At 36.9% G+C, this 21,137-nt stretch overlaps 3 protein-coding genes across 6 annotated transcripts in view; 2 read left to right on the top strand and 1 right to left on the bottom strand.

Annotated features, from left to right (window-relative positions):
• Nucleotides 1-265: 265 nt before the first annotated feature.
• LOC129575221 (uncharacterized) lies at nucleotides 266-9,497 on the top strand. Its single transcript, XM_055458311.1, has 10 exons — nucleotides 266-1,016; nucleotides 1,995-2,073; nucleotides 2,138-2,263; nucleotides 2,436-4,481; nucleotides 6,640-7,058; nucleotides 7,164-7,288; nucleotides 7,932-8,030; nucleotides 8,118-8,279; nucleotides 8,378-8,527; nucleotides 8,597-9,497. The coding sequence occupies exons 1-10, from the start codon at nucleotides 858-860 to the stop codon at nucleotides 8,784-8,786; spliced, it is 3,555 nt and encodes a 1,184-aa protein (XP_055314286.1). The 5' UTR covers nucleotides 266-857; the 3' UTR covers nucleotides 8,787-9,497.
• A 1,983-nt stretch (nucleotides 9,498-11,480) lies between these two features.
• LOC129565405 (glycine receptor subunit alpha-2) lies at nucleotides 11,481-14,014 on the top strand. The gene is made up of 9 exons (XM_055440285.1): nucleotides 11,481-11,658; nucleotides 11,751-11,866; nucleotides 11,982-12,138; nucleotides 12,298-12,479; nucleotides 12,611-12,724; nucleotides 12,789-12,796; nucleotides 13,016-13,129; nucleotides 13,245-13,568; nucleotides 13,664-14,014. The coding sequence occupies exons 1-9, from the start codon at nucleotides 11,597-11,599 to the stop codon at nucleotides 13,931-13,933; spliced, it is 1,347 nt and encodes a 448-aa protein (XP_055296260.1). The 5' UTR covers nucleotides 11,481-11,596; the 3' UTR covers nucleotides 13,934-14,014.
• Nucleotides 14,015-14,359: 345 nt separating this feature from the next.
• LOC129566875 (centrosomal protein of 164 kDa) overlaps nucleotides 14,360-21,137 on the bottom strand; it is a 10,187-nt gene continuing 3,409 nt past the window's right edge. For all 4 annotated transcript variants that reach the window (XM_055443193.1, XM_055443226.1, XM_055443205.1 and 1 more), the window contains 4 exons: nucleotides 19,187-19,298; nucleotides 18,896-19,040; nucleotides 15,958-18,829; nucleotides 14,360-15,895 (listed from right to left, as the gene is read on the bottom strand). In XM_055443193.1, coding sequence (XP_055299168.1) covers nucleotides 15,495-15,895; nucleotides 15,958-18,829; nucleotides 18,896-19,040; nucleotides 19,187-19,298 — 3,530 coding nt within the window. In that variant the 3' untranslated portion in view covers nucleotides 14,360-15,494. The remainder of the gene's footprint in view (nucleotides 15,896-15,957; nucleotides 18,830-18,895; nucleotides 19,041-19,186; nucleotides 19,299-21,137) is intronic.

Below are 21,137 nucleotides of genomic sequence, written 5' to 3'. Positions count from 1 at the left end.
CATCACAGAAAATAAAAATCATATTTGTTCCAATTGAAATTTACGCTCAGCATTCATCGCGCTGCATCGTTCAACGAACTTATCTAAAAGTTATTTTCTATTCTGAAAACGCCCGCTTAGGAGGTTGAGGTTTTTGAAAATTCTCATGAATGTTAGATAGATAGGTCGCAGGCCGAAACGTTTCCACTCAAGCGCTGCACGCTATGATGTGTGTATGTGGTGAACGCGGCACTCACATGAAATATAACCATCACCACCGTGATTTTGAGCGAACGTCAGCGGTAATATCTGTCGGTAGCGCGTTTGACTATCTATTGCCTGTAATTTGGAACAGTTTGCTTTAAAACGTTGAACGCGCACAACACACAATCACTGAACTTATTTTATCGCGCAGAAGCCGACTATTCAATTTGATTACCGTTCATTCATTCTCTGCCGCAAATTATTCCAATTCAAATTGCAAACGAATCCAACAAAGTGTATGAACTGAAAGAAGAGAACAATCAGTGCCAACTTTTTTTTTTCAATTCATACACGAAAAAAAAAGACAGTTCTCGAAATTAGATCGGCATTCATACGCGTAAATATTTTGCGCTATTCACTTGATTAGCACACAAAGAAAGTGCGAATGCACTCGTTGGCTGTTTGTTAGTTTTCTATTATTTTTTTTTTCATGTTAAAAAACTCTTACCAAACCGTACAACCGTAAAGCTAAATGTAATTGTGTTTGAGGTGCAGCGATGCTGTTGCCACTTGTGCACTAGATCAGTAGAGCAATCGTGGACTATAATCCACACAAAACGGTTTGGTTTCAGAGTCGGCGTGCAATTTTTTTTTGCTAGTAAAATACAGTGAAAATGGATTTTATTCTGTCGAAAATCATTAGCCGTTCGACGCAAAGTGTTCACGATAACTGTGATATCACAACAATCGATGCAGCCGCCGATTTTCTACCCAAAACTCTAACCGACAATGGATTTTGTGACGATACGCCATTGTCATCCGATATTGATACGGTAAAATAAAAGTGTAATTAAATTGTGTTTTTTGCTTCGGTGGCAATATTTGCTATTGTGTTGATTCGATTGAATTTCACTGTGTTCAGTGAGTGTGCGATCACACGAAATTGGTTCAATCAAACACAATTAAAACCAATTGTTCCGAGAGAAAACGAATCAGCGAACACACAATCAACCAATCGATCTAGTTTCACTTGAACGATTCGTTTTTATTTCTCTTTTCTCGCACGTTTGCGAAGGATTTCATTTGGCAAATGTGTATTTGGTCAGTCAACGATGGGCCGATATATATGTTATTAATAAATTGTTGGCAAAGAATCAACATTTCATTGTCGTTTCACTCGAACCGTTTGTTTTTTTTCTGCGTTTATTTTCTTTCGGTTGCGGTTGATTCATGCTCATTATTTGCAGAGCAGCGTATGTGATCCTCGCACATAATGACATTGAATTTTCATTTACAGCGTAAACACATTTCTATGTTTCATTCTGTTCATCTCATTCCCTCTGCACCCGCTATTCAAATCCATACCGCTTCGTGCAACTAATGTCCCATTCTATTTACTTTCTCCCTCTCTCGCTCTCGGTCTCTCACAAGTTTTTATGTTTATTTTTCGAACCGTGTGTGTATTGCGTCGGTTTTGAGTCGAAACGAAACGTGTTTACAGCCTCTCGAATATAGTAAAATGATTGTTTCTTTTCTCTCGGCTCCTAATGGATGCGGTCTGGTGTTTGTGTGTTGCGTTGTTGGGCCAAGTGTGATGATTTCTCATTTTTGCATACGATGACGTTAATGTCAATCGTTGGCGTTGTCTTAGTGTAGCCATTTTCGATGCATATTTCGTAGGGGGACAAAGAAAATTCGTTCGATATATTTTCCTCAGTATTACTGTTGCTCTCAGTGTGTCTGAACGACTCAAGTTACACTGACTTTTTAATATGCAGTTTCTAAAGAAGTTTTCTTTATTCCGTTTCCAGAACAAATCACCCAGTGGTGGCAACCACGTTTCGGCTAAAAGCTCATTAGCTCTCGGCTCGGATATTAGTGGCATTGATGGTAAGAATAGAATTTTTATTTTTAAAAAAAATCCCAATTCTAATTTAACATTTGTATGCTTCAGCCGACAACACTCAGTCATCCGGATTCGATACAACCATTGACACAAGCTACAAAATTCAAAATCCAAATGAAACGTTCGGCGATCTGCTCAATGGATTTGGAGAGTTAAAATTGAATACACCACAACGTGAGTTAATTGCTTTTCTGTTTAAATTACGACGCAATTCATGTGCACTCGCAACGATGCCTATTCCAAATTTTTGTTCATTTTCTTCGTTTATTTTCAGTTTATTTTGTTTTTAATTTCAAATTTTTCGTTTTTTCTTTCTTCTGTTATTATCATTTTATCATTTGGGCAGGCTTAAAACCAAGCAATATTGATGCAAATAATTCGCTGTCATCAGACGATGAATTGTTTCAAGAGTGTGAAAATGGCTTTGATGTGGATTCGACAGCTGTGATGCCAAATGTCACATCGGTTCGCGCACACTCATCGAATATTGATCACAATGCGTTTGATAAAACCATCAATTTTTCGTCGATCACAGCAAATTCGACAGCTGGCCTGGCAACCACGTCCGATGTATCGATGCCGAATGAAAAAAGTGACATTCTTTTCCAATCCGGCTTTGACGAGCATACGATAAATGGCGAAAGTGTTTCGAGCACACATGCAAACTCAGTCATCCAGTCGAATGCCGTTGAAAGTGTTCTGGAAGTGCCGAGCGTTGAAAGTTTTGCCAAAACACAGGAAGAGATGGTTCGTGTTGAGGAAAAACCCGCTCAGATTGAACCTGTCGTCGCAGAGTTGGTTGAAACTGAAAAAGTAGCTGATGTTGATCAAACAGCTACCGCACTTTGTCAGGAAGAACCCAAAACCACAGTTTTATTGAATCAAACCGTTGATATGAATGTGACTGCTTCAGGTCAATCCGATGGTGCTAACGATACAAACGAATCACCGGCTGATTTCAATCAAACTCTCGAAGTGACGCCAAATGTTGCATCAGATCGCGCGCACTCATCAAATGTTGATTCGAATATGTTTGATAAAACCATCAATTGTTCGTCGATCGCAGCGAATTCGACAGCTGGCCTAGCAACTACACCCGATGTGTCGATATCATTGCCGACCGATAACAGCGATATCCTTTCTCAAACGGGAGTTGCCGATCAAACAATAAATGGCGAAAGTATTTCGAGCACACATGCAAACTCAGTCATCCAGTCAAACGACGTTGACAGTGTTCCTGATGTGTCTAATGACGAAAGTTTGACCAAGCCACAGGAAGAAGTGATTCGTGTTGAGGAACAATTCAAGGCTGAAGTCGTAGTCGAAGAGCATGTTGAAACTACAACAGAAATAGTAGCTGATGTTGATCAAATTGCTGATGCATCATCACAGGAAGAACCAAAAACTACAGTTTTATTGAATCAAACTGTTGATATGAATATGGATGCTTCGAGCCAATCCGATGGTGTCAACGATGCAAACGAATCACCGGATGATTTCAATCAAACTCCTGAGTTGACACCAAATGTTACATCGGATTTCGCACACTCATCAAATGTTGATTCGAATGTATTTGACAAAACCATCAATTGTTTGTCGATCACATCGAATTCAACACATGAACTGGCTACCACGTCCGATGTATCGTTGCCGAATGAAAAAAGTGACATTCTTTTCCAATCGGGCTTTGGCGATCTAACGATAAATGGTGAAATTATTTCGAGCACACATGCAAACTCAGTCGTCCAGTCAAATGTTGAAAGTGTTCTGGAAGTGCTGAGCGTTGATAGTTTTGCCAAAACACAGGAAGAGATGGTTCGTACTGAGGAACAACCCGCTCAGATTGAAACTGTCGTCGCAGAGCTGGTTGAAACTGAAAAAGTAGCTGATGTTGATCAAACAGCTATCGCGATTTCGCAGGAAGAACCAAAAACCACAGTTTTTCTAAATCAAACCATCGATTTGTTCAGTGCAAATATGAATGTGACTCCGCCGAGCCAACAATATAATTGTGTCAACGAAACGTTCGTTCAAAACAGTTCACCAACACTTTTCAATCAAACCCACAACGTGAGCAAAGATTTCCTTTCGTCGACTCGCCATTTCGATGCTAACAACAAAAACGTGACCATGTTGCCAAAGTTCAATTCAAACGAAACCGTTGTCGTCGATAATAAGTTACCAACAATCAATACGAGTTTCGTTGTTTCGCCAAAGGTAGCCGAGCCGCAATCGAATCAATTGAATGAAACATTTGAAACTGCACATGAGCAGAAAGAAGTCACATTCAAATTGCCAGCAAAGCCAACAAAGACAACCAATCCATTCGAAATGAAAAATCAAGCGCAAATTCAGTTTGATATTTCCGATGATGAGTTCCAATCACCCGGTCGTAAGTTTCGATTTTTTGTTTGTTTATTTCATTTTCTGTTCTCTCTTTTATTTGCCTTGTTATTTTAGTTTGTTTTTTTGTTTTGGTTTTGGTTCTGGTTCGATGCTATGCTTTCATATTTGATTAAATATGCGAAGTCGCGTGCGTATCCAAAATTAAGTGACATCATTTCCGAAAATTTCTTCGCGATACTCCATTGAACATCCTAATTCCATTTAATCTATAGCATTGGTTGGTGCCCATACACTAACGACCGTCTTTCTTTTGTGTTCAATTAATGCGTCTCGCGTTTGTCGGTTGTCAATTTTGGGTGTGAATTCATGTTTTGGGCTTGAAGTCGCATTTGAGTTCGAAAAAAAGTGATTGTCGTCGGCGTCACCGAAAATAAACAACCTAATCTGAACTCTAAAAATAATTGAAATTACGTAAACATTTAAGAGAGCGTGAGCTGTAGAACGTTTAAACAGTTATTAATTAAAGAAGGAAGAGTACGCTTTTGACTGCCTCATCATAGAATCATATATCACGTACTGGTGGCTCGTAAATTGGTGACCATATGTTGTGCTCTGCATTCGAGCCATTCTCCATACAACGATCATCGCATATTGCCGTGATACATTGCATACATAAATAGAATATCATTTCACGGTCTTTGGCATTACTAAGATTTCTGTGAATTTGATTATGCTTTGAAGCATCTTCTCCAAAGTGCAAATGATTTTCGTTTTCCATTTCCGGAATATTTGGAATCAAAATATTATTTTTTGAATGGAAAATCCATTCAAACGAAACAAGTTCAAACATTCAGAACCTGAGTAACCGATCCGCACGCAATACATATAGCCGAGTACACACGCATACAACATACACCACACAAAAGACAATCATGTACGCGCACACTTGCATGCAGCACACCCATTCAAATTGAAACATAAGGAAATAATGTTTTTTGTTGATGCTCAAACACACGCATACTCATGCACGAAACATGCCAGCTAGTTGTCTCGCTCCAGCGCATACAATTGTCGGCAGTGTGATACAGAGACCGTTGGTGTGCTTTGACATTCGACAGTCGTTCATTGTATATGACACATTGATGATGTGTAATCTATAGAAATTGTATAAACACGATAATTTATACTGTAATTTAAAAATAAAAAGTATTTCAAAATATTCACATTTTTGTGAATGACTTTTGCTCCATACATTTGTTGTAATGTAAAGTGATTTTTGATTATCAAAAAGCAAAACGCCATTTAAAGTCAATTGAATTGTGTGCAATACAGAATTGTGTCAGAAAATTGAAGAAAATCCAAGAGTCTCTTTAAGTGAAACGAATTCTCTTATAATTATTGTTGTTGTTGTTTTTTGTGTTACTGAATTCTTAGTTGTACTTGCCTACGTGCATTTGTGTGTTGTGTGCGTTGCGATAAATAGAATGTTTATTCCGGTGCACTGAAAATTAAATGTCTTTTTATGTCAGCTTTAATCCAAAAATATAGCCTAGAGTCTCACAACACTTTCTTTTTCAATGAGTGCAATTTATTTTTGAATTACGACAAAGCGCCGACCATTTTTCTACCCAAAAATAGTCTTACTTGAATTCCAATACATTGTGCGTGATTTTTGCTTATGTTTTCAATGAAATCTCACACAAATTTATCAATTTGGAATGAAAACAGTTCTTATTGATGGAGTAATTATTATTATTGGAAAAAGAAAATTGTAGTGTGATTTGTGCTGTTTTGTGTCTTATTCATACATTTATTCAACGTGAAAAGTGCTGAAATCCATTTGACAAATTGGATTTGGTCATTTGTACAAGAGTAAGTGTCGTTTAGGCCGCATTTGTGTGAAATAGAATATCGATATTCGGATGCAGACGAACAATAGCAACTCATCAACTTGCATTATGTCGTTGATTGTTGGTGCATTCGATTTTTAATCCGATTATAATGAAAGTTATAAGTCTAAATTAGCTGCTTTATGCAATTGATTCATACGAGTCGACCTCGTTAATGCTCAATATGGATAGTGGTTATTTCACCTTGCAATTTCACCTTAATGTGAACAAAAAAGAGATTTTATACTAAAAAGCACAGGTTTAGTGAAAGAAACTGATTTAAATTTTTCGTTTTGTTTGTTTTTTCTTTCGCAGTAATTCTGAATTCAAACGACTTTGATTTTCTACTGTCACGAGGTGCACCATCAGGTGAAATTAATCCGCGTGACTCAATACTCGAGCGATTCGATCCAATTTTAGGCAGAAAATCAATTGTACCTGCGCCATTGATCAACAAAGCCGAACCAATCAGTGCAGCTCCATCCATCTCGACGATTCTCGAAGTCGACTATAGCATCACTGAGTCAGTCAAATCGAATGAATCATTGTCGTCTGAAAAATCTCCAATTGCGAATGCGAATGCGGCAGTAGACGACAGTGGTGACAACGAATCAATCGCGAAACTGGAATCAATCGAAAAGCTAGACACAAACATCGGGGGTGACGGCGATAACTCACAAGCATCAAGCACAACCGAAACGTATGAAACAGCCTCCATTGGTGAACCGTTAAAAGTAATAAAGACTTTTCTTGTTCTTTCTCACAAATTGTTGCCTTTTTGCCATGCGCTAATTGATTCGCTTCCTCTCTCTCTCTCTCTCTTCCTCTCTTTCTGGTAGGCTGATGTCACAATGAGCGTCGGTTTGATACACGACCTTAAAATGGATAACATGAAATCACTGGAGCAAGACAAAGTGGAACCACATCTCAAAATGAACGACGAACACAAAGTCAAACAAGAAATGTATGTATCGATATCAGTTCAACTACTTTCAATTTTATCATAACATTCTTAACACGGAAAGAATTATCTCAAAAACACAGCACGCAAAACTCGTGCAATTCAACTCTTAACTCGTTAACGCGTTAATAATGTAGCGCGAGGCTTGTGTGCCAAGAGCGTGCCATATCTCACTCATATTCACTTAAGTGGATCGCGTATTTTCTCCACGCAGCGTTGAATAAATTGAGAGCTAAATGAGTAAATTACTATAAACACAACAAAAAGATGGAATGAAACAGACATGCGCACATTTCGTTCTACAAGAAGCATGGTTTCAGTGTTTGTTTTCACATTCAGATATAAAGTAATGGCCTTCATGTGTCGATAGACATGGTTTGAGTTCGTCCTGATTTCTTCTTAATCTTTTATTTTACTCGGATTGTGGAATTTATCACACTATCGACAGTCAATTGGTTCAATTGTTGATTGTCCACATCAACGAATTTCCATTCATGGAATTTATACTACCAAAATCAGCTCCATTATACTGGACATTCCAGAAAAAGTACCAACAACTCAGAAATAAAGCAACCCTTGAAATGTTATCTCAATATTTTTGACAATTTTTTTTTCTCCCAATATTTTTTCCAACATTTTATTCAAGGGTCGGAGATATTGAACGCAAACTCAAGGAAGCAGAAGCTCGCGAAGAGGCATTGCTTCGGCGAATCACAGAAAAGGAAAAGGCTTTGAACAAAATGAGGTAAACAACGGCAATGATATTTTTTTTTCACGCATAGAAATGATGTAAAGAAGATAATTTTAAGTAATTGTTTGCTTGAAATTGCAGTGCGGTGGTCGAAAACTATGAAAAAACGATGGTTGAAATGATTTCGGAACGTGAACAAATCACACAGAACTATGAGAAACAATTGATGCAATTGAAAACCGAACGTGACGCTAATTTCCATCATCTCACGTCATTGGAAAACACTTTCTCGGATTTGCATCTGTAAGTATAGATATATGTGATTCACCACAGACGCTGGCGAATGAGTCTTTAACCAATTAGATTTGCAATTAATTCGCCATAAAATATCGATTTTACAGAAAATATGAAAAGAGCAAGCAAATGGCGCTCGAGGTCAAAGACAGCGAAGCCAAGCTGATTGAAAAGCTAGAGTTTAGCCAGCAACAGATGAAACTGCAAGAGCAACGCTATGACAAACTGAAAAATCATGCTCTCTCACAGCTCGAAGGGTATGTATAAAATAAATCCTCTCCGTTAAATTCAAGCAAAACTAACCAATTGTCTTATTCATTTTGCAGTGCCAATGCAAAATTGGAAACGCTTACCAAAGCCCATACGAACGAGATGAAAAAGTTGATGGCACAGTTGAAAAAGGAGGAGATATCGCGGCTATCAATTACGGAGCAATTGGCACAAAAGACGAAGGAAAATGATGAATTGGTGAAAATATGTGATGAATTGATCAACAATGGTTCCGATGGCAGTTAAAGCAAGAATCTTTAGGAAGGCCATATCGATAAGACATAGCGTTGAGTTAGTATTAGGGCATGTTGAAACAGTGAACTGAAATTGGAAGGCCGTCATTGGCATTGCACATACTAATAATACTGTTCGGAAAAAAACAATAAGTAATTCAACAGAGAAATCAATATTATAATTTACATTTCATCCCAGTTTACTTAGGTTATAAATTATTCTCGAACGAATATGCATTACATATTTTATTCAAATTTCCAACTACATATTGCAGACAAATTGGGCGAATCTAATCAAACATGTACTATGAACGAAAGAAAAAATTAATCGGCAATCGATTCCATTTGTATGCTATATCGAACCATCAAATAAGCAAACTACCCAAAGTCTGACCAATATATTTTGTGTGAGCTTCGAGCAAAAATAAAATCATCAATTCCTTTAATTCATGCTCGTCGTCGTTCATATTTTTTTTTCCAAATTGTTAAGTCACCAGAACAACATCATCATTTCTGTAAATCTTATCACTGAGCTAAGCATCTAGATTTGCTATTTAGTAGAAAACATCACAAGAAACTCGATTCATGATATTCGATAAAAAAAAAGAATCTTCTTTAACAGACGATATAAAATCGGCGAGTTTTCTGAATGTGTGCCGATCCGAATTGCTGGCTCGTTTTTCTTTCAAATTTGAATGAAAATAAACCTTTTGTGTACATGAAACAATTTTCATTTTTTATAACTAAATGTTGCCCTATTTGGAAAATCGATGTTGACACAGTGGCAACTAAATTGTCGATAGATTATAACCGAACGCACATACCGTTGACTAAGTAAGTGTAGGGCAAGGTGACAAAAACATTTATTGGCCATTTGATTTTGGTCAATTCTTTTTCCAACATTGCCACACTCAGTAGTCAACACATTGAAAATTATTGGAGAATAGTTGCCGCTGTTGTCGAACTACACCGTGTTTTTCAATACTCGATAGTAGAGTTATTCAGTTCATCAATTGAATTAAAATTCGCGTCCAAATGAGAAATTAATCACTTCTTCACAAATCCACTTATTTGTGATTAGATCGACCTTTTTTTACAGAAATTAATTTTAATTTACGCTTAATTTCAAATGAGATCATGTGGTTTTTGCCATAATTTCAGACAAATTCGTTAGAATTCATCAAGTGCAGAGTTCTAATTTCAATTTTTTTCTTCTTTCGCTAACACAAATTGGTGAAAACAATAATTAAAAGTGAGAGCTTCGATTCTCGTTACATTTAAGTTTGAAATTCTGTTTATTTATTAAAGTGTCAGTTTTAAAATCTATAACATAAATTTAATTCACAAAACACATTTATTAGATGAATTACTTGGAAAAAATAAAATGCTTTTTTATATCAAAAAGACGAAATAGTGGTTTCAATCTTTTGTATGCAGGATTAATACTTGGCGCAGGCACGAGGGTTGGATGGATATCTGTTTCAAGAACTTTTTTCCGCAGAATACACTCTTTCTTTTATGTTTTTATTGTTGTAAATCTATTCATCCATTCAACTGGAATGACATTTGAAATTTATCTGCTTCAATTAATGAGCTAGACCGTATTCATTTTGAATGCAGCATCTACTCATTTTACATTCTTTTCTATCAGACAGCTGATTCGGAACAAAAATGTTGGTGCACTCCATTTGGTTTGTGCACAATGAGGAAGTAAAATTACAAAACTCGGCTTTTCACCTTTTGATCAATAAAATCGTACACAAATGATGAAACGCTTTGAAAGGAGAAGACCTTCTCTAATGTGAAGAGAAAAAAAATATCAGACTGTTACCACGATTGAAATGACCGCGGTGAAAGATAAGCTTCTGACAATAGCTCGGATACTACAATCACCTTAATTTGACAGCGTTTCACTTCGTTCCGTGGATTTATATAGTGGTTGTGCATGGTGATATCTTGATTGTGATTTATTCATCGCTCCACATAATTTGTGCTGAAAACTAATGCAGCATTTTTCAAGTCACATTCAAATGTCGATAGTCGTGCAAAAGATACAGAAGAAAAAATTCATGAAGAAAAAAAACCACACTTCCAAGTGGGCAAAAATGCCATTTAAGCTGGATTTTTTTTTTCTCCTCTCTCATCACTTTCAGTTCATTCCGTAGAAATATACACATCGTATACTATATAGTTCTTTCACTTTTCATTCCATAACCTATTTAGCAAGATGATTCTATATTGCGAACGAGCGAGCACACAAATGGAAACGAACCCATCTGCCCTTATTATCCTTTATTTGCACCCATTCAATGGGGAAATTGAGCGAAAAGCAGCAAAATTAAAGAGACACTGTGTATGTGTGCGAAGAAAGAGAGACTGGAATCGGAAAGTGCTTCAAAATACTTGCATACACGATTAATGCATAAGTACAGTGTACACAAACAAGCGCAAGTGGAAAGAAAGGAGTCAACCGGAATGATGGAACAAGAAACGTCGATGGTAAAGTGGGCAAGGAAAGCAGAAAAAAAAATCCAACTTATTAAAGACATTTCAAGTGTTTCTAATTTTAAATATGTCGCATTGTACAAGAATTCTCTCTGCTACTCGGGTAGAGCTGGGAGCAGTAAAAAAAAATACTATGAGAGATTCTGTTGGTTGAACGGTTATTCGGAGCGTTCAACGATTGCAGTAGTTCCGGAGATGCGATTGCGTGCACGTTAAATACATTTTGGATCCTCCGAATTCGTCGTATTCGGATGAAGTTCAAATTATAGTTTGCTTTTATCCCGACTTTTTTTTTTAAATTTCAACGAATATTTCACGATGATTTTTCAAATATTTTGCATTTTCGCACTGTTTTCTGTGTGTCAATCATCAGACGAAGAGTAAGTAATTCCAAGTGAGTTTAGTGAGAGGTTTTTATTTTCAAAACTTCAAATTGTGCTTTTTTTTTTCGTTGTGATTTTAATCCGTTCAGAACGTCGTTAACATTTGCTGATATTCTGCCTGAGGATCCAAAAACTTATGACAAAATGCGACCACCCAACAAGGATGGCCGCCCAACTGTCGTTTATTTCCATGTTACCGTTATGGGTCAGTTTCAATTGCACTAGTTCGAATTTTGAACTTCAAAACGGAATTGTTTTAAAATTAAAAACACAAGTAGTCAAAAATATTTTAAAATCGATTTTTTTTTGTTGTCTCAAAGGATTGGATTCCATCGACGAAAATAGTATGACCTATGCGGCTGACATTTTTTTCGCACAAACATGGAAAGATCATCGTCTTCGACTTCCCGAGAATATGACCTCGGAGTATCGGTTGATTGAAGTGGATTGGTTAAAAAATATGTGGCGACCTGACTCGTGAGTGTTTCTCAAATAGATATGTTCCATGAAATAAAAAACAGGAAAAATAAACTTCAATACGGACTCTACGAAAATTAAGAAAAAATAGGAGTATGAAAAGTTTTTAGACTAAAACTGTTAATTTTTTCTTCACTTTTTATTTGAAAAAAAAAAAAGTTTCTTCAAAAATGCAAAATCGGTAACATTTCAAACGATGACCATTCCAAATCATTATATGTGGATGTATAAAGACAAAACAATATTATATATGGTAAAATTGACTCTGCGTCTATCATGCGCTATGAATTTCGCAATCTACCCCCATGATACCCAGGAATGTAAATTGCAAATGGAGAGTTGTAAGTGCTTTGGTCATGGATCGATATGTGAATAACTTGTTATATGCAAAAATTGATGCGTTTGCAATTTCTTTTCTTCTATTCTTGGAACGTTGCATCGTTTGTGTACCCAATTTTTTCTCGTTGCTCAGTGTCGCATACTACTGATGACATGATTTTTCAATGGGATCCAAGTGTGCCGCTAGTTGTTGACGATAACATCGAACTGCCTCAATTAGCGCTAATGAAAAATCATACGGCTGACTGTGAGTTGTCTTGGAAAAACTGTAGAAAAAACCTTCTTTTCAAATCTGCTTTTTATTTATGCAGGCACTCAGGTACAGTTGTTCGTTTCCCGATATAGTGATAATATAGTAACAGCATAACGTTATTATTGATATTATTAATATATATATATTATTATGATCGGATCATGATAACCGTTTTGTTGACGTTTTCCACAAAAATTATCACATTTCATGGGGAAAACCATGGGAAATTATTATAATTACGTTATTACTGATAATATTTTATTACTGGAACAACTGTACACTCAGGTTTATTCAACTGGCAATTTTACATGCCTAGAAGTGGTTTTTGTGCTAAAACGACGACTTGGTTATTACTTATTCCACACATACATTCCAACTTGTTTGATCGTTATCATGTCTGTGAGTAAATTTTCTTCACCTAATGAATGGAACATGTCTACTTTTCTTTCTAAAATAGAACGTTCCAATCAAAAGACAAAACAGAAATTGAAGCATATGTGGTTTCTATTTTTAGTGGGTCTCATTTTGGATAAAGCCTGAGGCAGCACCAGCAAGAGTCACTCTGGGCGTTACATCATTACTTACCTTATCGACTCAGCATGCCAAATCGCAGGCATCATTGCCACCAGTTTCATATTTGAAAGCCGTCGATGCATTCATGTCTGTGTGCACTATTTTTGTGTTCATGGCTCTGATGGAGTATTGTTTGGTCAACATTGTGCTTGGTGACACAACAATTCCAAAAATAAATAAGAACAAACAGCAACCACCACCGCCGCCTGTTGGAGCAGCAGTAGCAGCTCAAACGGCGAGAGAATTTACATATGCGCCCACTAAGGTAATGCCTCATGTCAATAGAACTTCAATAACATATTCAAACGTAGCCTTTTTTGTAACTGAAACTTTTGTCATTTCGATTCGATTCCAATATAGAGTTTTCATAGAGATCGCACCGAAAGCGTCGATTCCAATAATCCCTGGATTCATCGGCAATCGATTCGTGCAACGAACGCAGGTTCGTTTACATTGGCCACGCCACGTGGAAGTTCGGTTCCTGCGGTCGAGGATGTCCCAATGTTAACACCACAACAGAACCGTTTGCGTCGAGCAATGCTCATTGATAAATTTTCACGCGGATTCTTTCCATTCCTGTTCACACTTCTGAATGTCATCTATTGGATTCTATTCTATGAATATCTGTAGAGATTTAATGCTTGTAATTAATTGAAATCAAATTTAACGAATCGTCGTCTACCAACTAATTAATAAAGGAGCCGTAGAGAAACCCAAGAATAAATGTTTTCCTTAAATGTACCGAACAAATGAGGCTGTGAGAATGAAAATGGCAATACAGGAATAAACATTCTGAAACGCATCAAGAAAAAAAATTCGTAAAAATGAATCATGAGTTCTGAATATCCAAAAGTGAAACATGAATTTACATGGGCAGCATAGGAGGTTCATGGTTCACTTTTGCGTATTCAGAACTCATGATTCATTTTTGCGATTTTTTTTTTTCTTGATGCGGTTCAGAATGTTTATTCCTGTATTGCCATTTTCATTCTCACAGCCTCAAATGAAATTTGCACATTTTCAGACCAACAATGGATTAAATGAAACAATGGTAAGTTTATTCGGTGATTACGTTTTATTTTATATTGTTAAACATCACAAATCATTTCATTGAAATTTGCATAAATTGCCTAAATTGTGGTTAAAATTGATGTCTCTGCTAACAATCGTTTCATTTTTTTGTTTCGAATAATATTTGAAATTCAAATTGGTTATTTTTTTTCTGTGGACAACAAGTGCAATTCACGATAACATCGATCGAATCGGTTTAAAATTGGATTTTTCTTTAGTTGTTATGTATCGGTATATTGTAAATTGGGTTATAACATTGAATGTGCGCACGATAAATGGTATTTATTGGTTATTCTGTAGTTGATTAAGTTGGTTATCGGTCATTATTTTTCGGTTTTCAGAAGTAGAGACAAAGTATTACAAAGAGTTATTGGTTGTCAATTGTTATAGTCGTGAGGAACTTGATAACACCATTACTAAAATTTCAAATGAATCGTTTGAAAGTCGAAACACAATGTTAGATCATCTAATAAAAGTTTAAATTCCATTTATTCCGAAAGAATAGTTTGTAGGACGGGTTTAGACTAAGAAGCTTAAGGTTGAATGCAGTTTTTTCAATCACATAATTTCTTGGACTTGCTAATCATTCCGAATGATTACCATTTTTCGCTTACTTCTTCTCGCTCCTCTTTAATTTGTCTTTAGAAAAACAATCAATAAAATTGCCTATGTTTCCAAGAGAATCAGCCCATTTCATCATCATTCGTCTCTATCGTCAAATTCCTAGTATCACATTAAAGTTTAAAAACCAATTACAGTTTAATAATTATATCAATTTAAAAGTCGCTCCTAGTGCAATCCAAAAATATGGGTAATCAAACTTGAAATTAATCTAATTAAAGCTGTGTGTGTGTGTTTGGAATGGTTCAGAAAATTCAATTTTCTTTACGTCATACACATAATAATTAAAACGGCCAAGGGAGAAATGTATAATCGTTTGCTAATATGTAGGCGAAATATTCTCAACATATTTATGAATAAAACATTCATTCACGTTGACATTGTTTTCTTTGAATCTCTATATACTCAGCTCACCAGACAGATAAATTTCATTTCTATCGGCTGTTTCTATTGTTGGTGTGCCTAAGCCATGATCCACTGCAACAATTGATATTCGGATTTAGAGATCGGCTTGTTGTGGACCAGTCAGAAGTTCGTGTTCAGTTTTGGCTTGTTTTAACCAATTGCGTAGATCTTGGGTGCGTTCAACCAAACTGGTTTTGTATTTCTGCGCTAGCGGTGACTGAGAAACCATTGTATTTGCAGCAATCGATTGTGAAAGCATTGCTGATGCGTTTATTGTGGGCGACGAATTGATGGCATTCGAAATGCGACCCGACGCCAACTGACGATACGTTTCAAGACGATCGGCCAACGTTATGACCGGTTGATTCAAAGCATAATTAATCGACGTGGCATTTTGATGTTGATTCGATGCTTCGGCTGCTTGAAAAATGGTTGAAACCTGGGTGTTTGGCCATACGATATCTTGGTAGAGAAGCGATGGTGGTGGAGTTAAACCTGAATGGAAGACAAAAAACCAATAAAAATCGCGTAATTGAATCAAAATCCAAACTAGGTACCTTGAGTTTGCTGCTTGCTCAAAATATCCCAAATCTCTCGAATCTCCGCATTCAAATGTTCTAGGCTGTTTATTATTTCGGTCGATTCTTGATACATTTCCTTGCGTTGACCATGACCATGGGTATCGCTTGCAAAATCAGTGCTACTGAAACCAGAACTTGAGTGAGATGACAAATCGCTAATTGTGGCATCGTCTCGATTATTGTCGGTGGTGAATGGGTTTGTGTGCGACTCTTTGCTGTCATAAAGCCGTTGCAATGATTGTTCCAGATGACGCAATCGAATGACTTTTTCGCCCAATAATGCACGAGTGCGATGCAAATTCACTTCCATTTCCGTCAATTCCTTTTCCTCTTGAATCATTTGATCGACCGTGTGTCGACTTGCGGTCTTGTGATGGTGTTTCACTTCGCGTTGCCGGGCCCGGAAGTTACTGCGCTGAGTTCGAAGCGATTCCTTGGCACGACGCACTGAATCTCGTTCCAAATGGATGCGATGCTTGAAAAATTCCAATTCAGAGCTTGAAGCACCATGATCCTTGCCACCCTCCACATTGAACGGATACCGCAGATGGTAAGTGGTATCGAGCGAATTGTCGGGAAATTGATCTTCTAAGTCTTCCAGTTTTTGCAATTGACGCCGCAAATTTTCAACTGGCGTACAAGGCCGTAATTGTGCATCGTTAGCTCGTACATTGTGCGACGAATTCAGCCGTGAAGTCGATGCCGATTTGGTTCGAGTGAATGTTTTCTTGCGTTGTCTTCCGTGTGAATCACGAACATTGTTATTGTTTTCTTGTTGGAATGCCTCCGAATCCGAGTTGCCATTGTCTGCGAATGCTGTAGCGTGCGGCACCGATCGGCGTGAATTATGATGGTAATTGTTTGAAATTGTGGTATCACTTTGGCTAATCGATGTGTCGTCCGGGCATTGTTGGCTTTGAATGTGAGATAAATATTTGGCGGCAGCGGTGAACTTTTTGTTTGGCCTCTCAATCAAATGGGCGGATCGATCTCGTTCTCTTTCGACCGATTTATCGCGTGCCATTTCTTTTCGCTGTATGCTTAGCGCTGGCGGCTTTCCAATATCGTTCACTTTGGCACCGCCAGTCATAGACACAGATGAACTGTGCGCATCATTTGATTGTTTATTTGAATTGGAGCGTTCTGTCTCCGAGCCTGTGGTTAAACTTTGTTGCTCACGCCGTTGATGGCGTCGCTCCAACGAGATTTTAACATCCGTTTTCAAACGTACGTATTTGTCCTTCAAACATCTATATTTGTCTTCCAGTAATCGCTTTTCACATCGAATTTTCTCATACAAATGATTCTCGCCGGTTTCGCGCATTTTTTGTCGCTCCAATTCCAGTTCGTGTGCCAGTTTCTCTTTTGTTTGCTGCAAATTCATGACATGGTCTTTTCTAATCAAATCTTCTTCGCTTTTTAAATCACGTTCCAATTCCTGCAGAATTATTTGATGGTTTTCTTGAAGTTTTTCCTCCGCCAAACGATGTTGTTGATTTAAGATTTTTCGCTTCTCTTCAAATTCCTCCTTCAATTGCTGCTTAAATTTCTCGACGTCATTATTGTGTTGTGACTCCAACTCAATCTTTCGGTCGTTTTTCTTCTCTTCCAATTCTTTTTCAAGGGCTTTCAATTGATTTTCATGCTCTTTGTCGAGAGCAGCTCGTTTTTTCATGAAAATTCTTTCCAATTCAGCCTTTTCTTCCTGCCATTTCAAATCTAGGTCTTCGTGATCGTGCTTTAAATCTGTTGATTTCTGACTTTGGATTGATTCAACTTTTGGCTGCTTAATCAACAAATTATCGTTTTGCACTTCATTTCGTTGCTCTTCAGCTTCGAATACTTTTAACCGATGTGATATTATTGGTTTTGGCAAATCGATTTTCTTTAAATCCTTTTCACCATCGAATATGCGTCGATTGTTTGCACTCCTTATTGAAGCCACCGACTCTGAATCGGTATCCTGCTCGTACATTGGCTTGATTCGGCCAGATTCTGCATTACGATCGAATAGAGTCGTTAAACTTTTTGCTGTTGTAGGTATTGACTCTTTATTTTCGTTAGCTATTGCTTCGTTTTGTTGTTGTGCATTTCGATTTAAAGTCATTGTTATTTCCTTAACATGCGTTTCAATGCCATCCACGTCCTCATTGAAGTCCCAATCGGCGTTCTCCTCCACTTCGTCATCATCGTCATCGTTTGACGATTCATCGGTTGTAACGAGGCCCTTGTACAAATTGGCCTTGGCCGATTCATTCAAATTGAATCGGACACTTTTTCTGTCTTCTGCATCTGCATCTGATGGCTTGCTGCTACTATCTGGCCTAGTTCGAACATCTGTTAAACTTGAATCGCGCAAAATTGATTTAACATTCTTTCCATTGTCCGAAGCGGTTGCCACATTTTTCAAATCATTTTGCGATTTAGAGCCTTCCGGAGTGTCCGCCTTTTTTATATTCGATTTCAAAAACATCGAACCTTTGCCGGACAACGTGAACCCTTTGAATGTTGCCGTTGACGATGCATTTTCTAGATTTTTGACCAATGGCTCTAATCGATTCTCCGTTTTTATCGACAAACCAATTTGCTGTGGCGAAGGTAATGGATTATTTGTTGGTAAATTTGTAATTTCAAATCGCTTATTTCGAGCACTTTCGATGGGTGCCAATGGCAACAGACCACCGGAATTGCTCCGTTTTTCTAACGGTGCCAAAAATCGGCCAGTATTTTGTAATGACATATCTTTTCGTATTGCACCGGTACTGGTTGATATAGGCGAAACGTCGGTTATCAAATCCGAATCGTCGCCCTGCAAACTCTTGATGCCCGAGTCAATTTGCGATACGTCCTACAAACGAAGAAATATTCAAAATGAGTTTCATTCAAACTTTGGTAATGTGTAAAATTGCATTACGTCGGATAAATCGTTGATCCCTGTTGCACCGAATTTCCGTGCCTTTTCGACTAATTTTTTGTATTCAGCATCAAGCGGATGCTCCCACTGTCGTGCTTTTGTCTTGGTATTAAAGTAATAATACCCATCACATTCGTCATTGTAGCTGGAACGAGAGGAAAAACATTGTTTTAGGTCAATTTTTGCATAACAAACTCCAAAACGATTCTATTGAAAAGTTTTTGCAAACAACTTTTTCTTCGTAGGTTTTTTTTTCTTTTCTAAATAAAGTTTTCTCTTGAGTTGTCTCACCATATTTGCCATTCGGGCGGGATGGCTTGCAGCAAACCTTCTCGGGCTAAATATAAAAGATGTGGTTCTGTTTTTGGATTGATTCCAATTTGAATGGCGTACTCGTTGATTTCTATGAGAAAAAAAAAATGAAATATACGTGTTTATAAAAATGTTATGTTATAAGCGTTCAACCAAGGGAAAAAGAAAGAGTTTTTCGAGAGAATATTTGATTCGCCAGCAATACATGGAATTTGGCATACAAATCGACATATTTTTTTTTTCTTTGGCCTGAAAAGCATTCAATACGTTCTTAGCTCAACAGAATTTAACACGTAAAATGGGATTATATAATAAGTATGCGTCCTGAATATTTGAAAAACTTGGTGCCGTCAAATGGCAAGCCCATTTCAAATAATTACGTAGGTTTCAATTGAACCGTTTCATGACATTGTAAATTTGATTAAAATCGGCAATGATTGAGTTGATAAAAACCACGCACATACATCATTTTTGACCTCTAACGACTTTGAATTTCTACAGAATATTATAACAAATCTTCAAAGTGATGCAAAACATATTATATGTAGCAATAAGGCATACGAGTGACACCCACAATTCCATATGTATATTTTCGTTTACATAAGACCGGTCCAGCACCACTTGATTCGATCATAACCGTTTGCAGATTGTAACATGCAATTGCTTTGATATTTCAAGTCGCGTGTAATGTTGCAAGCGAAACTTGCCAAGCTTCATAAATGAACACCATAATGAAAAGATGCTGGAAACCGGAGACACCATTACTGTATCGTATAACGGACGATTTTCTCGTGTGGTTCCATTTCTTTCTTTCTATTGAATGCTGTCGATAAGTATTATTTGCAATACATTTAACAACTTAAAATCGTCGATTCAACTGAAAATGGTATGAAATTCACTCTGGGAATTTGAGCTCTCGAGTGTAAGAGTCTTCAGCAAAATATTTCATTCACTTGAAGTGAAAGTTTCCCACTACATAAATTCATAATGCAATGCAACGGGCAAAGTCAACGACTACATAAATGCTTTTATTCAGAGTCAAGTGAATGCAGTTACATAGCAGATTATGTAAACTGGAAATAGAAACTCTGAAGAAGGATCGAAATGGCGCTTTTTAAAATGTGCACCGATGTAAAAGTTTCACTTCTTTATGAAAAGAGTTCAAAACAATTTTTTTTTCTTGCATTTAAATTACAAAAAAGACAAAGTCAGCCGCTTACAGGATATGCACGACACGAATTTCAACGATAAAACTTTGATTGTTATTTCGTTAATTTTTTTTTCTACGAAAAATTTGCCGGTGAATGGAGACAAGATACTAGAATTTTTTTCTCGATTTTTTAAAATCATAAGTCTTTTCTACTTGTATGATAATTATCATTTCTGTTTGAGTATTTGATATGTTCCCGTTTCAGTTAAATGTCTGTAAAATGACATGTAACATTTTGATTTAAAAAAAACCCCTTATAAAAATGCTTATCGCTCGATGCAAAATGGTTAGACATTATGTGAAAACCGTTTATATATTACAGTAATTGAGTCGACAATATTGTCGATTCCTCTCGTTATAAAGTGCTTTGTAAATAAACTTTACGTATAAAAAATACATCAAACAGCTGCGCTGCTTCTCGCATACTGAATACAAAATATTATTTTTCATTTGATGTAAATCTCGATGAAAATGTAGATGGAAACACATTTGTGTATTGAGTGAAAAAAAAGGATGTATGTAAATGGCATTACAAAGCATATTTCATGTTCAGAATTCCTCAAAGGAGATGCTCGACATTGTATAGCATCCGAGTTTTCGAATTCAAATTCTTTGAATTATTCTGAATGTGCTTGTGCATTAGGGCGGGTCGATTTGTAGGGAGTGAAAAAAATCGACCAAATACCTATGATTTCCGTGTTCTATGGGTCATTCCAAGAA

The sequence above is a fragment of the Sitodiplosis mosellana genome, unplaced genomic scaffold, assembly GCF_009176505.1.
Source record: "Sitodiplosis mosellana isolate CC-2019 unplaced genomic scaffold, AAFC_SMos_1.0 Smas_scaffold_1, whole genome shotgun sequence".
Lineage (NCBI taxonomy): Eukaryota > Metazoa > Arthropoda > Insecta > Diptera > Cecidomyiidae > Sitodiplosis > Sitodiplosis mosellana.
Note: the sequence above shows the minus strand (reverse complement) of the source record. Positions and strands in the feature narration are given on the sequence as shown.